Here is a 15623-nt window from a genome sequence, read left to right on the forward strand (position 1 = left end):
GAGGGCATATTAAGCCTTGTCATATTTTAGCCATGTTGAGCAATCCCTTTAATTGTGGACAAGGGATGCTTTTGGATGTTCTATTATTGGCTCTTTGCTTTTTGGAATTACAATTATAAATACTCTAGATGGGAAGCAAGAGCCACCATCTAAGGGGCGCACATTTTGCAGTGCCGTTTTGTTCTTAGTTTCTATCGTTTTGGTAAGTCATGAATTTTCGTGACAGGGATGGTGCTTTCCTAAGCAAAAGACCACGGCTATTTAATTTGGAAGAAAGTAATAGGACTAAATTAATAATCAAGAGCTGTGGATAAAACAAGGACAAATAGATGCACTATATGCATGTTATTACTTCAACAACAATCTACAATTTCTCTTTTCAGCCTAGTAGACACAATCAAGAATACAAGCATTGTGACGAGACGACCAAGACATCTCTAGATATATCTTTCATCCTTCTTCTTTCTTTTTACTTAATTGCTTTTCTTAAGTTGCATATGATGAGGTCACTATGAAAGAGAGGCTCTACGAGGAATCTCTTTGGAATCACAAAGTTATCAGACCGACAATTGAACGGGAAGAAAACGAAAGTTGATTAGGGCTAAACCAAGCAACCAAGGATTTGGATGGACAAAGGAGATACGTATCTATTTTGATATTTTTATTTTTTCATATTTTTGTTTTTCTTACTCTCATAGAAGTACTCATATAGAGACAAGAAACAATGGTATGGCGGCGGAAGGGAATAATTGAATCTGAAGAAGACTGATAGATCATATTAAAATATCATGAAAAGGACAATAAAATATGATAGGTTAGGTGAGCTAAGAGTATTTTATAATTAAATAAGCATGATTATGTGAATTAATAAGAATGAGAAGACTTATATCATGTGGTATGTATGAAATACAAAATACACTTCATAGCTTACTTGAGTAGATGACCTTAATTGCACATAACAAAATTATTATGTGTGATACATATGGTATGCTTCAATAAAGTATTCTGCCAAAAAGAGCTTAATTGGAGAAAATTAAAGAGAAGAAAAAGCATATGACATTTTCGCTAAGCAAGAGGGAAGGCATGATTGTTCGCTTACAAGCTTTTTCCTTTGGTAATTTCTTTACGAAATTGCTTTTATAGATAATGAAAAATAGTTGGTATGTCACATAATATCTTCTATGTATTCTCTAGCAACTGAAGAAAATACATATTGGATCATTACTAGCCACAAAGTTAAATAAAAAATTGTGACGTGTGAGTAGACAATGACGTATAATACATATATCCTACTGCTGATCACAGAATAGTATATGTCACTTATTGCTACTCGCATCATAAGAAAAAAGAATTATGCTTTGTATTTTGTTATTATTTCTCAATATCATACTGGTATGGAACGGTATAGATATTGAGGAATATGACAAATATAATGCTTGGACCTGTACCAAAATAACATAAGCAATGAATGGATGCGGTATAGTACTTTCTCTTGGTACAAGATAAGAATAAAGATAATCTTTCATAAGTTTTGAATTGGCTACATTAATTATCTCTTAGTTAATGAGAGCTTAAGATCTCTTGAAGAAACTTTTTGACCATGATGATACTTGATGAATATCCAAGAGAGTACTCTTCACATCTCTACTCGTTGACTTGGAAAGTCAAATCCACAACTGAGGTCAGTTGCAATCCAAGCAAGAAGGATGTTGCAGAATTGTATTTCCGATATTTCTTGCTATGGAAATTATTTTATTTTAGTCAAATGTGACCATGGCGACGTATTCCATAGGAGAGCAGCAGACACAACGGGGCTCCTAGTGGATGCTTTGCGGGGTTTAGTTGGGAACGCCTAACTACATGTGTTTTACCATGCTAGATGGTTAGTATTGTGGGTGATTCCATGTTAATACTAATGTCGCTAGTGTTGGTGGTGTTATTGCAATTGGTCGCAAGCTGTGTCTTTATCTCTATATCAAGAGTACAACTATGTTGGGATTAGTTGGTGTGATGATTCATCAATTGATTGTTATAACTAACACAATCGGTAGCTTGAGTTTCTCTCCTCTCCTCCTTGATCTCCTCAGCCGTTGTCCTCTTCTCCTTGCTCTCCTCAATCCTTTCCCTCTCCTCTCCTCCTTGTTGTCCTCTCAGGCCTTGTTGTATGACATATGTATTATTAATAATTACATATATAATATATATTTTATTAACCTTTAAAACCGAAACTCCATTTCCACCGTTTCTTCTGGTGCCCGAAACTCCGCAACGCCGTTTCCCGCCCGTTTCCATTTTCCCATTTCCGCCTCCTGGGAACTATGTCTGCTCCAAATCTCAAGAAAAGATGATGAAAATTCACCCACCAAATCTCAAGAAAAGGGCTCAAATACCAATGCAACAAGACTGCTTGTAACTGAAGATAGTCACCACTAACTAGGCAATCTAAGATAAAAATATAGCACAAAAGTTACCCTAGGGTAGTACCTTATGAGTTAGGGAAAGAGTAGGAGTGGTAAGTCATGGGCTGGACTTACACAAGATCCTATACTGGGCTGTACAAGGACAAGACAGGAACATTACTTGTTTGGTTATGCACATCAAGAAGCTCAGCTATCTTGAACAACAAAGCAATTGTTTATTCCAAAGATAATGAATGGTCAAGTACAACAGAGCCCCCTTTTATAGGTGTGGGCTGCATCAATTACACGTCTACTTATGCGTAAAAGAACTATTTATTTACAAGCCATTAAAGAGGCTAATTAGACCAGTAGCTAGCTCAAGAGACTGCCTTTGTTACAAAGTGTTTGTTGCATCTTCCACCAATCTAAGCCCAGAATGCCTCTTGAGCATGGTAGCAATACTCTACTCTCTAATCGAACTATTATCGTTGTTCCTATGCACCAAAGGAAGTCTCTCATAAATCAAGGGGTCATAACGTTGTTTCTCCTGCTCTCTTTGAGGAGATGAAAGTCTATCTTCTAGAATGTCTCATTTAATAGATGAGAATTGTCTTTTAAGGGTTGGTGTAAACAGTCCATTTAATACCATGAAGGTCTTTTGCTATAAGTGAATTTCTTAAATTGAAAACAACAACAGCAAGTCACAAAGATCTGGACACACAGTTGAGCATTGTTGGAAGCACACATGTAGTCAAAACCTGAATATGAAAAACGAAATCAGGCCTCACATCAGCAAGACTTGCATGCCACTGACGACCAAGAGGACACGACTGCAGCTCAAGCCTCTAGCTTTATCAACAGCTCAACAAGCCTCTAGCTTTGTGGAGGAGATCAATAAATTTTCTAATCTCCTGCGTGTAGATGGTGGGAATTCACTTGTTGATAGTGACTGTTAGTAATGTCTTGGTTTTGAACACTTACCTCTTGATGGCAGTGTTTTCCTTTAAGCTTGTTCATAGATAGCATCTTATGTTGATGAAGAAAAACTGAGCACTTTTTCGTGTTGTAACCCCTACTTGTTTGGACAATGGGATTGAAGGCATCATTCATTATCCAAACTTGTAAGACTGAGCCACACTGAACACTTTTATTTTGTGTAACCCCTACACATTTGGACAAGGGCATTGAAGCCATCATTGATTATCCAAACTTGTGAAAGTAAACCACAGTGAGGTTATGATGTAAGCCAAGTTTAAGTGAATAATGAGTGAATTAAGCAATGAGAAATGAATTAAGCAATGATGTGAGTGGAAAAAGTATATTGAGTTGGTAGACAAAAGGGCAACTATCTTGACCTACTTAGATCTATGTCAAACAATAAGTTTGAAGAACCCATGTCCTTTTCTCTTGCATTGAATTCATGGCTATGTCTGCAGCTTCACATGAGAGTCAACTTAATGTATTTTGATTATTCGCCTTTCCTCTATTTTCCAATGGATCATCCCACTCTCAACATGTCTCGTGGCTCTCATCTTGCAATCTACAAGCTAGATCCCTAATAGCATAACTCTTTCAAAGGCCTCCCATCTTTTCTTTCGCATATACTATGCATCCTTGAAAGAACTCCATACATTAGCACCTCGCATACTGCAGCAAGCAGAGGGCCATGAATAGCCTATCACATGTATTCAGCAACACTGCATGCCAGTTCCTTCCCAGGATCCCCACTGGAATGTTAAATCAGCCCTCAATTTCCAAATATAGCATTATTTAATTCAAGTTGATATGCAGGAAAAGACTACTCACATACAACGCAAAGAATATACTTTGCTAAGAGCTAGCTTCATGCTTATTAAACCAGAAAGGCAAGGTTGAATCTTTTTCCATATCTTACAAGTTAAGTTTATCTTCACCATTGAAGTATGCTCATTCATTTGAAATTTATTTTGCTAAAGCTGGTCATTAGACCTCCTAGCGATCTCTTAAGATTTTCTAATTCTACAAGAAGATGAAAATCCAGCTTTGGTAGAGGAGGTGCTTTGCATACCTCTCCACCAAAGGGGAGCACCACTCTTGTAGATGGCAGAGCAACACCATCCTGCAATACAAGGAAGCACGACAGACTTTCAGATTGAAGAACCAATAAGTAGCCTTCTATGATTTTACAGACATGTAATGAAGGTTTCAGCTCAAACATTCAATCACTTCCTTATGTATACCAACAGCCATTCAGTCATTGTCTTCCTCCTGATACAACATCATAGGGCATATATGCTAGAGTAAAAGATTATATTAGCCCAAGCCTTCTTACCTCAACACAAATGACCAAAGTGACTTGAGCTCCAATATTCACAACACATCCTGATGACACTCCATTTCCAAAAGTGACCGCAATGCTTTCCTACATATAAGCATCCTTATGAGTTTCATAGCACAGCTTCCCCCAGAAACACAATGTCGCAAACATAGCTTCCATTAGCTCTCTTTCTTTCCAAATACACTCACCAGAAGTAGAAAACACACCAATATTATTTCTAAATGTTAGGAGGTGAAATTCATTATTGACCTGTCACAACACGGCTTTTTTTAGCAAAAAGAAAAGGTTATTGCATTTATCGAGGAGATATTACATTGTAGAATCAGATCTCTACATGAGGAGTCTTTTCAACAACAAAACTGTCAAAGCCTTAAAGTTAATCATCCCCTGGCTGTAAACTGAGGTTCCATATCTCTGAAAGCACTCTGTCAATAGCATTTCCAAGCAAAAAAACAGCAGCATTCCTAAACATTTTATCCTTGTGAATCACTGAAATCCATATGGAGTCAAGAGCCATGAAAGCCCCCTTACCTGAAAAATGATCTGGCATTTTATTTCCTCAAAAGCCTTCCACAAAGAAGGCCAAAGGTGGCGTCCCTTAACTCTTCAGGGCCCTAGCAGAAAGAAAGAAAGAAAGAAAGTTTATTAAAGTCTTTGGAAGACCGATGGGTCTATGAGACTGTGAAAAACCTGATACAATGAGCTGTGGTAGTGGAGCTACTAAACGAGCATCCACACCAATGCAAAATGGTAGTACTAAATCTTAAGTACAACATAGTCATATCTCGACTGTATATATCAATCAATCTCAGCATCATCGTCGAAGTCATCATCAGCAGCAGCAGCAGTAGGACATCAGGATGGATGAGGCTGTGGAGGTGGAGGCATGAGGTCGGCAATAGAGCGTTGTCGCCCCCCCAAGGGTGCAATCCTGGTACGTCTCCTGGTCATAGCTCTGCGTCTAACCAGGGCCACTGTGACCCCCATCAGTCGGGCTCCAACCCTAAACAAGGAGGGGATGTCCCCAAGCATGATATGTGAGTCAACCCTTTGTCTAAGCTGTTGGGTCACAGGCTCCGCGTCACGGTCACGTCGAGGTCTCGCCTCGTGGGAGTCTATGTGATCTGGCTGAAAGAACTCTGTGATAGAGCTATGAGAGGTATCAGTCGGGGGAGAAGTCTGCTCATGTCTCCGTGCTCGGAGTATCCTATCTGAGCACCTCATGAATGAAACCGGCCAAGCATCGCTGGTCTGGGTAGGAGAGAAAACGGGCCAAAACCCCATAACTATCTCTGAAGAGGCAATAGAAATGCCCATGGATCTCATAGTAAACATGGCATCTAAATATGAAATGCTCCTCTGTCTCAACATCCTGCATGTCACACAATGTGCATATGCGCCTCTCCCTGGGTAACCGCTCTGCTCTGCCGCTCTCGATACGAAGTCTGTGAGAAGAGATCCAGAACTGCCCAAGAGAGGAGAGGAAAATTCCTCCATTTGGGACCTCTTATTGGTCTCACTTGATTAGCATTCCTAAGTAGTAGTTGTTCCCAGTCACTATCAATGTTTAGAATGGCTTTGATGATCCAAGAGGCAGAGAGTTTCTTGGCAGCTTTATCAATGTCCACTACACCAAGCCCCCCTCCTCCTTAGGTGTTGTGCAAAAGGCCACCTTACTCTTGAAATCTTGGAGTCACCTCTCCATAAAAAAGATCTGCATAGCGTGATGAATTTTTCCAGCCCAGCTTTGGAAGGGGACCAGCAAGAGAGAGAAGAAATGCCTATGGGGTATATGCAATGGTTAAGTACCATTTTCCTTCTAGTTAAATTGGCATGGAAGCCCCTCCATCTATCCAACTTCTTTTTAAATCTGTCCCAAAAACAATTCCCATCTCTGTTTCATTGTGATGTCAAAACCCAGAGGTATACCAAGTAGTCTTTAAAAAATGACTTTGTTAATCTTGTGACACCCCAAAGAGTCAAGAAGATCCTGATCCTTTCCAGAGAGAGTAGTTTTAGAATGATTGATGACAAAACCAAAAGCCTTGCAAAATACCTCTAAACAGTAAATCAGCCCTTGTATGTCCTATGTGGTGTTCCAGGGAGTAAGATTTGTGTCATGTGCAAATTGTTGATTAAGGAGTTGTTTCCCTGAAAGCAGTTCTATTCCCTTAATGCAGTCATCCTCTACTTGCTTGTGCAGCAACCATCCAAGGGAGTCAACAGCTATGGCATGGAGAAGAGGATCCAATGGGCATCCTTGTCTATAGACCTTTAAGTTGAAAGGATTGGGTCATCTCACCATCAACACAAACTTTAGCTGTAGCAGTAGTGAGGACAAGCTTAACATGGGACACAAAAATTGGTCCTAATCCCATGTCATGTAAAGATTAAATGATGAAGTCCCACTCTAGCCTATCATAGGTTTTGTCCAAATAAATTTGATTATTGCTCCAAGCAAAAGTATGGCCTTAATGAAGCCTTTCTAGTCTTGCACGATCCATGTGTGCATCCTCTCTGCACTCTAAGAGCTAAGGCCCTGGCAACGATCTTGTAGCTACAATAACGCATTGTTAATAATCTCCAGTTCTTGATTTCCATCTTGCTCCCCTCTTTGGGAATGAGTTTCATATACCCCCATTAAAATGGTAGGGGAGAGAGAGCATGTCAAAGAAGAAGAAGATAAGGGCCTGCAAGATCTCAAAAGACCTTGCAGAATTCAATAGGAAGCCCGTCTTCACCTGGTGTCTTCCCATTTGCCATTACATCCACAGCACCTTTGATATCATCCAATCAAAGGAGTTTCAAGGAAACAATTAACAAAGTTCTAGGATGTTTTTTCTAGCTTCTTGACATAAGGCTCTAGCTCTCTTTACTGCCTCATTTGGGATGACTAATATTGAAAGTAAATCTTCATAACGCTCATGTACAATCTAAAGATTCTCTTCAGTGTTGCAAGCTAGTGTGGCATCCTTTTTTCTAAGGAGGGGGACCTCTTCATTAGCCCTTTTTCTCCTGATGACTTGAAAGTGTCCTTATTTAGCCTGCCTATCTTCCCTACCCACTAGTCTCTAAAATAGATCTTGGTCTCATTTAACTTTATCTACTCTCGGATTTTGATCTCTCTTCTGGCTTTGAGTAATTCTACTTGAGCATCAATGTCTCCCTGCCTAGCCACCTACTCCAAGTTACTGATTACCCTTTGTAATCAATCCATTCTCTGAGCTCTAATTTTAACTCTGGCTTTTCTTGCTTCCTTGAGGACTTTCTGGGTGCTCTCTACAACAATAAGCCAAGAGTCTGAATAGACCTCTGTTCAGAGAAGATCTCTCTCAAAGAGAAGTTAATCTAGTTCTGTGTAGATTTTAGTTGAAAAAGAGATGGATCTTATTCAAACCAGGCAGAGGCCTTTTTCCCATGGCCAAAGTCACATACTAAATAGACAGGTTTGTGATCAGACAGGGAGAGACAAGAATAAGCCAAGCTAACCAGTTGGCTCAGAAGGACCTGAGAAAGGTAGATTCTATCTAATCTAGCTTCCCTTCTATTATTTGCCAATTTGGTTATTATTCTAGGTAAACCCTCCATACGAGGAGTCAAAGAGGAGTAAATTATCCTTGAGGTCATCCCATGCATGCATTTCTCAACCTCTAAGTATTGATCCTCTACCTAACCACCTCTCCTGCTTATCCTTGACCATATTGAAGTCGCCTTGAAAAATAAAATTACCTCTCAACCCTTGAAGTGACTAACCCAAGTCTGTATTCTGCTCAGAACCCAAGTAGGGGCATATACAGCAACCAATGAAAACTCAGCACTCTTAATTTTACATTGAAGTGAGATCCATCTACTTTCTGCATCTAATTCTTTACTTATGACAACCTCCTTGTAGAAAGAAAGTAGCCCTAGTGCTACCCTCCCCTTCATTCTTCATGATTGGTGAAGAACCAAATCCTTCTTCAGTCCACCTGTTTAAGTCTGTTCTCTAAATATCTCCAGTTACCTTGATTATTGGAGAGCGAGAAAAGGAGGAGATAAAGAATTAGCTCTCCGCGAGTGAGCTACCTCTTCTCCCCTAGAACGGTCAGTCAATCCCTTGACATTAAGAGCATAGTTGCCAACCGAAACGAAAACGGCAAAAACGCCAAAAACGGAGTTTCCAACCCGAGCCGAAACGGGAAAACAAGAAACGGCAATATAGTACAATTTGTGTAAAAATTAAACTTTTATATATAATACAATTAAGAATATAGTGCTTAAAGAGGAGAGAGAGAGAGAGAGAGGGGGGGGGGGGGGGGGGTAGAGGACTCCTCAAGGAGGTCAGAGGGACTATGAGAAGTAGTAGTAGGAGAGTGAGGTAGAGAGAGCTCAGAGGACTCCTCAAGGAGGTCGGAGGGAGGAGGAGGAGGAGAGTGAAGAGGGTAAAGGAGAGTACAGGGTAGCAGAGAGAATAGAAGAGTGTGGATGGTGGAGGAGAGGTAAGAGAGTGGAGGGTAAAGGAGAGTAGGAGAGTGGAGAGTATGATCTAGGTGGATGAGAGTAGAGGGTAGAGCAGGCTCCAACAGGCAGGTAGGCGGGTAGAGGGTAGAGGCAGCACACGGGAGCAGCGAAAAGAGGCAACAGGTGCAAAAACGGCGCAAAAACTCACAGTTAGGGTTTTCCCAAAAAACAGGGAAACACAAACACCATTTCGTCCGTTTCCATTTCTGTTTTTGATGGCGAGACGCCATTTCTTACAACTATGATTAATAGTTAAGAAATATATGTCTTTACTTACCATTGTTCTTATGAGCTTTTTTAGACCTAGCATTAGGACTACTTACATGTGCTTGAGTTGAGATTGTCTCCTTTTATTCTGGGCTATTGCAACAGTCTTTGCTTGGAAAGAGAAGCCTTTTTCTCTTGGGGGGGACTAAATTCTGTTTTACTTGGATTCAGAGAGGGGTGTTTTTGTCAGGTACTTGCATTGCCAGGTCAATGTGGGCATCTCCCATTTGCAACAAATTACCCCTGTGTTGGAGAGTATCAAGATAAAACTCCTTTTTTGGAGCTTAGCCAAACTTGACCTTGCTTCCAGGGTGGTAACGAGGTACTGTTGGCCACATCATGGTTTTTTTGCTTTTGTTGCTACCATTCTAGGGATTGTATCACTCAGCTCAAAAGACCAATAAGGAAGTTTCTTTGGAGTGGACTAGATGGTTCGACAGACACTAAAGCCAGGGTGGCTTGGGAGACTGTAATCCTCCCCAACAGGAAAATGAGAACCAGCAATAGGTATATGTGCAGCAGATACAAGGACATCATGAAGTAGGAGCACTTGAAGCAGGCACATTGGTGAAAATAATTGATTGAGCAGCACGAGTATGGGAGGCATCAGCAGTATGAGAAACCACAGTATGGGGTCCACTTTGACACTTGCAAGCATGGGCATCAAGTTCTTTATTTAGCTGGTCAAGAGCATCATTGTACTTTTTCATGGCCCTGTCAAGTCTCTCTTTTGTGCTTGTCCCACCATGACGAAAGGAAAATTTCAGCATTTAAGTCCAGATGATTAAACTAAAAGCTATTCCTAGCAATCCGTATGTAACAAAGAGCATGTGCTCTGATCGTGGCCAAGGTATCCTACTTAGTTTTTAAGGCATCTCCTAGGAGAATAGTTTTCCAGTTTAGTGGTTCTCCTGCAACCATCTAAACGACTTTCCAAACTATTCTGGCTTGGGAGCATGCAACAAAAAGGAGATAAGAATCTTATTTAACCCTTGAGCCGTTCCTGCAATTGCCATCTCCTTTTCCAATGCCCATCCTCTTGCATTGGTCCAAAGAGCAGTGTGCAGATTAGCCAAGCCATCTTTCGGGGGATGGCTTTAGTCCAAATCTTGCAGAATTTTTTAGGGGTAAAGTTTCTAAACAAGATTTGTGTCCCTCATGGTCCTTGTGGGCTGTGGAGCCTACCAAAAAAATAAATAAAGCTTTCAAGAAGCAAATTAGGTTCTATCATCTCGAGGGCCAACGTTTTGCCTTGGCTTCCTTCAATCGGGTCCTCACAGTTCAGGACTAGCAGGTACTAGACCTAGTGCATATGAGGGTCTAGCCTTGTCAATGGTATGCACTCGAGACGATGATGAGCCTAGAGATGAAGGGTCGAAGGGTTTGAACATGTGCTATTGTTCAAGAGGAGGCCATGGGTAAATGGTCATACATGTGTGGATCAATTTTGTGCTTCTAGGATCCATCATTAGTGATAGAGATTCTAGAATTTCGTTAACCTTTTGGACAACTTTATGGCAAGCCATGGATACTTGTCTCAAGCATTCTATTGCATGTTATCCTCAAATGGATGTTCAAAATAAAGTTGTAAATCGTACCTTGGTTCAAATGATAAAAATCCATTACCAACATAAGCTCAAGGAAAGAGTCCTTTTGAGAGCTACTAATGCTATCAAACCAGCTCTTTTTCTAGATTCGGCCATGCAAGTCCCCAGCTTTAAGGCTACCTCTTTCAAGGTTGACTAAGAAATCCCAAGCATTTGTCTGATATTCATCAATTGGTGCATAAGACACAATCCAAGTGTATCACATCAAGCCAACGAGCATAAACTTCACTATGAGGTGGGGGGATATGGTCTATCTCCAACTTCCTAAAGAAGGATTAAAGGATTCCTTTCATGACAAGGTTCAACCCCCAAGATATGGACCTTTCACGATCATGAAGGATGTCTGTGAGAAAGCTTATCTTTTGGATGTACCACCATCCATCCTCTTCCTCCATCCTATTTTTCAATGTAAAGTTCATCCATCCTTGCTATCTTCGTCTTCTCTCAGATGATGTTATCCCCATTCAGCCTCCCTTTCCCCTTAACATTATCACAAAATTTCCAAGAATACCTTGCTGGACTATAAGGGTACGACCACCTGAACAAGACCACAAGACTTCTACTTTGAGGGCAAGAAGGGCAAGTTGTCTTCACAAGAAATTTGGCTGGACATGACTCAATTTTCCAAGAAGTTCCCTCATCTTCTTAATGGTGTGGGAAACATCAATCTTGGGAAGGAGGAAGATGTAGGTCACTCCCCAATTGACGATTTGAGCACCTAAGTACTTCATTTGATTCAATTTGCATAGGATTATATGCATTGGATTTTAACATGCATACTTAAATTGTGCAAACAAGAAATATATTCTAACATAATGAACTATATAGCAATGAAGTACATGCATTGGGACTGAATTAGGCTTACTCAGGTAATGTTTAAGAATCGGGATATTAAATAATAATAATCGCTAATATCTAGGGTTGCAAACCTGGGTAGCATTGGATGCCCCACTTGGAGGCCTTGCCACATGGACATTATAATGAAATAGGTCACGCCCGCTTAGACTTAGGTAGTGGGAAGTCATGGAGGGTATATCTACCAAAGGTTACCTCAAATAAAAGAGATTTCCTAACATTACGAGCTTTTCCCTTTTCAAGTCTAATGTTTAGAAATGAAGGATAACAAACATTCCTAACTTGGACGTAATCTAACTCTTCTGTTGGATCCCTCTAAAGAACCCATGGTGAAGTACACTTGACCAAAGGATTGTCTAGATTGTGTATATTCATGACGCACCAAACTCTACATCAGATCTTTAATCTAGGATTTAGACAACCACTGGTAGAAAGTGTGAGGCCATCCTCAACCTACCAAGGGTCATTTTGGCCCTTCCCGCGTATCATTCGAGTTCATGGCATTGTAATGCAATTGCTCATTCACTAGGGTCGATATTCTACTCATTTGTACGGAGGTTTTCCTCTTGACAAGGTCCCTATTACGTTTTTAAGTTTCTTTGTCTTTTTGACATCCTAGTCATTTGCATTGAGGCTCTCCTCTTGATATGATCCTTAGTGCACCTTCAAGACTCTTTGCCTTGTACTTGCTATCCATCCATGCCTACCCATCCCTCTATGATGGGCACTCCATGCAACCCAACCCAACCACGCTTGTTGGGCAACATCACTTGCTTCTCACACGGTATCCCTACTTCCTACCCACTCTTGCACAAATCCACCGATGAGACACATCTCCCATGCCACGTTCTAGCTAAGCATTGCAGATGTCTTTAAGTGGGCTTCATCAACTAGAAGAATAAAATTCGCCTTTGGTTAGACGCTGAGTTTGGCTAACCAGTCTAAACATTTACCTGGGTGTCAACTCTTAGTTAACAAAAGACTCAAGGGTAGTGGACTCCTCAAGCAGAGCTTAGCTCAGTGGGATGATGTGGTAGACAGCATGGATTAGCTTCCTAGCTTTCCTCCTTGCACCTTCTTGGTTTGACTAGACAGCCCGCCCGCTTTGAAGAATTTTCTCATGACCCTTCACCTATTGCTCCAAATCATGATCCGTCACCACTAGCATGTGCTGAGGTCTCTCCTCTACACTCACAACACGCGTCTTCCGCCTGAACAACAAATGTCAGCATCTTCTCCATGTGCACCTGGCTAGAATTCGTAATTGTGTCTGAACACTCTCCCTGCCCCAAACCATTGTGAAATCACGTTAACACCTTTATCGCACAACCTTCCTCACCTCGCCGTAAAACGTCAGCCCACTTGCGTCCTAAACACTTCGCAGAGCATAGCAATGACATACACTTTGGATATGCAAATGGAATTTTGTTACATTAACATTAACCAGAAGCTCAGTTCTCACAACTGGGTTGGGTTGTGCAGGAAATGCCTGTTGAGGTAATCTCAATGGCTGATCTTCAAAAGTTGATGATATTCATCCTCCGCTTTCGAAAATCAATTGGGATTCAGTTGGTGCTAGTTGAGCTCTAGTTCTTGGTTTTACACTACATTTCTGGATGTTGTACATGTGTTGTATCAATTCCTGCATAAGGGGTCCCTTTTGGAGCAATATTTGGACACTAGGTCTATCTAGAGTCCAAAACCCTTCGTATCTGCCCATTTTGTAATAAAGGATAGAAATACCCTAAGGATAAGCCTTGCAGGCATCCGGTGTACTATCCTTCTTTAAACCCTAGCACTATACTTTTCTAAATGCTGTATTCGTGTGACCTGTTATTTTCTTTCAGTGAGAGTTTGAAAATTGTCAATTTTAATTCTGGAACAAAAGTTGAAATCGCTGTGATAACAAGCACTACATTGTTAATCTCTGGCTATGTTTCTCGATCATGCCATGTCTACAATCAATAACAGTGCAGCAACCTGGAATGGATTCCAATACCTATTATGACTGTCTACGTCGTTTATATAAGGGAATTTTTTTGACATAAACAAGATGAATGTTTGGATATGGGCCCTGCTAGCAGATGCTCATTGCCTGTTTCAAATGATTCCCTACCCATATTAACCAGAAAAGCCAAGACATCCTTCACATCATCTTATGAACCAACAACTGAAGCCCCTAAGCTACGTACAAAACTATCAGAAACCTCAAACCACAAACCCAAGTCAGCAGACTCAATTCAAGAAGACATTGCAACAAAATCCATAGCCATACCAAAAAAGTGCACCTGATGAATCATCACAGAGTTGAAATTAAGAAAGTTGGCCAAGAATAAGTTCAAGAAAATCCCTAGCCCTACCAAAAAAGCACACCTGATGAATCACCACAGAGTTGAAATGCAGATCCCTTAAAAGGACTGTAAGCATCTCCTTGATTTCTGTCATGTCAAGGCAATTCAGTAAAGTAAAGAAAGAATGATAGGAAAAACAAGAGAAGAAACAAAATATATGCCTGATTCAGTATACATACAACAACAATATTACAGATAATTATGCAGCAAAAAGTATGATGCAGTTCTATTTTTCTCATAACGTTTCAACTCGTCAACCTTACCAGCTTTGCTTGCGTAACAGTCAAGTACAGAAGGAATTTTTTTTAGACAGCTCAGAATGCTACACTAGCAAAGTATCAGGATAAAACAACAAAGTGTCATGCTGCCTAGCTGGACTTTCTATGGGACAGCGACTCTTGAGTATCAAGCTTACCTCTGCTATCGAGTGTATCAGGAACCACTAAAACAGCTGAAAATTGTTCCCTTCGCTTTGAAGTCAAACCTAACTTGGTTGCCAATGCCCAGTCCCATATGATGCACATATCATGACAAATCTGTTCTGGAATAGGTTAAGGAATTATCAAACTGAATCAACCGACAAAAGATTTACCACTCATATCTTCTCACTTGGATACTTTGGTGATAGATTCCCACATATCATTAGCCTTTTGTTTATTGCACGGAAGTTCAGCAATAGACATCATGAAGCACACATGGACCAAATCTTAAATATTGTATTGTTTAGAGCCATGTAAGATTGCATCTCAAGCACACCTGTTGTAAAGAATAATGATCCGACACATTGAGACGACCTCGGCAGATGGGCCTCCGTAAGAAATATGCCTGTGTTGAAGGGATCCTCAAGGCTTCATCACCACAAATGAACTTCCGCAACGTATGTGAGTCTCTTGATGTTGCACAATTCGCTGAAAGAAAAATCAGATTCTTATTTTTAGGTACATTTGTGGCATGTGGCAAAAAGCCAAGGCTCATAATTTGACATCTGTTCTATCAGTTTAATCACCATCTTTAGTAATTCAGACTAATTTAGAAGGCTCATAATTTGAGTTGTAGCTCAAATTCTGTGCGGTGCAGTCAAGCTAACCGTCATCAGACTGTAGGAAGTTTTGGCATAGTGTTTCCATTTGCTTGTCGTGCTTTCAATGTTTTTGGGAGCTCATACTAACGCTTTCTAACCTTTCTTAGAAATTAAAAAAGTGCCTACTGCTTCCTTGTCTCTGTTATTCATCCTTTTCTCTAGTTCATACCTAAAGATTTCCTTCCATGCCCCTATTGTTCTTATATAGGAGGTAATTATGCAGCATGCTATATTTGATGAGTTGAA

General features: G+C 40.4%; 1 protein-coding gene across 4 annotated transcripts in view; it reads right to left on the minus strand.

Moving 5' to 3' along the window:
- ARP9 (actin-related protein 9) overlaps nt 1–15623 on the minus strand; it is an 89077-nt gene that overhangs the window by 32623 nt on the left and 40831 nt on the right. For all 4 annotated transcript variants that reach the window (XM_087397768.1, XM_087397767.1, XM_087397766.1 and 1 more), the window contains 5 exons: nt 15053–15204; nt 14712–14832; nt 14319–14383; nt 4711–4800; nt 4447–4497 (listed from right to left, as the gene is read on the minus strand). In XM_087397768.1, coding sequence (XP_087253894.1) covers nt 4447–4497; nt 4711–4800; nt 14319–14383; nt 14712–14832; nt 15053–15204 — 479 coding nt within the window. The remainder of the gene's footprint in view (nt 1–4446; nt 4498–4710; nt 4801–14318; nt 14384–14711; nt 14833–15052; nt 15205–15623) is intronic.

Source organism: Dipteris shenzhenensis, chromosome 26 (genome assembly GCF_047967505.1).
Source record: "Dipteris shenzhenensis isolate YYH24624 ecotype China chromosome 26, Dip_SZ_1.0, whole genome shotgun sequence".
NCBI classification, from domain to species: Eukaryota; Viridiplantae; Streptophyta; class Polypodiopsida; order Gleicheniales; family Dipteridaceae; genus Dipteris; species Dipteris shenzhenensis.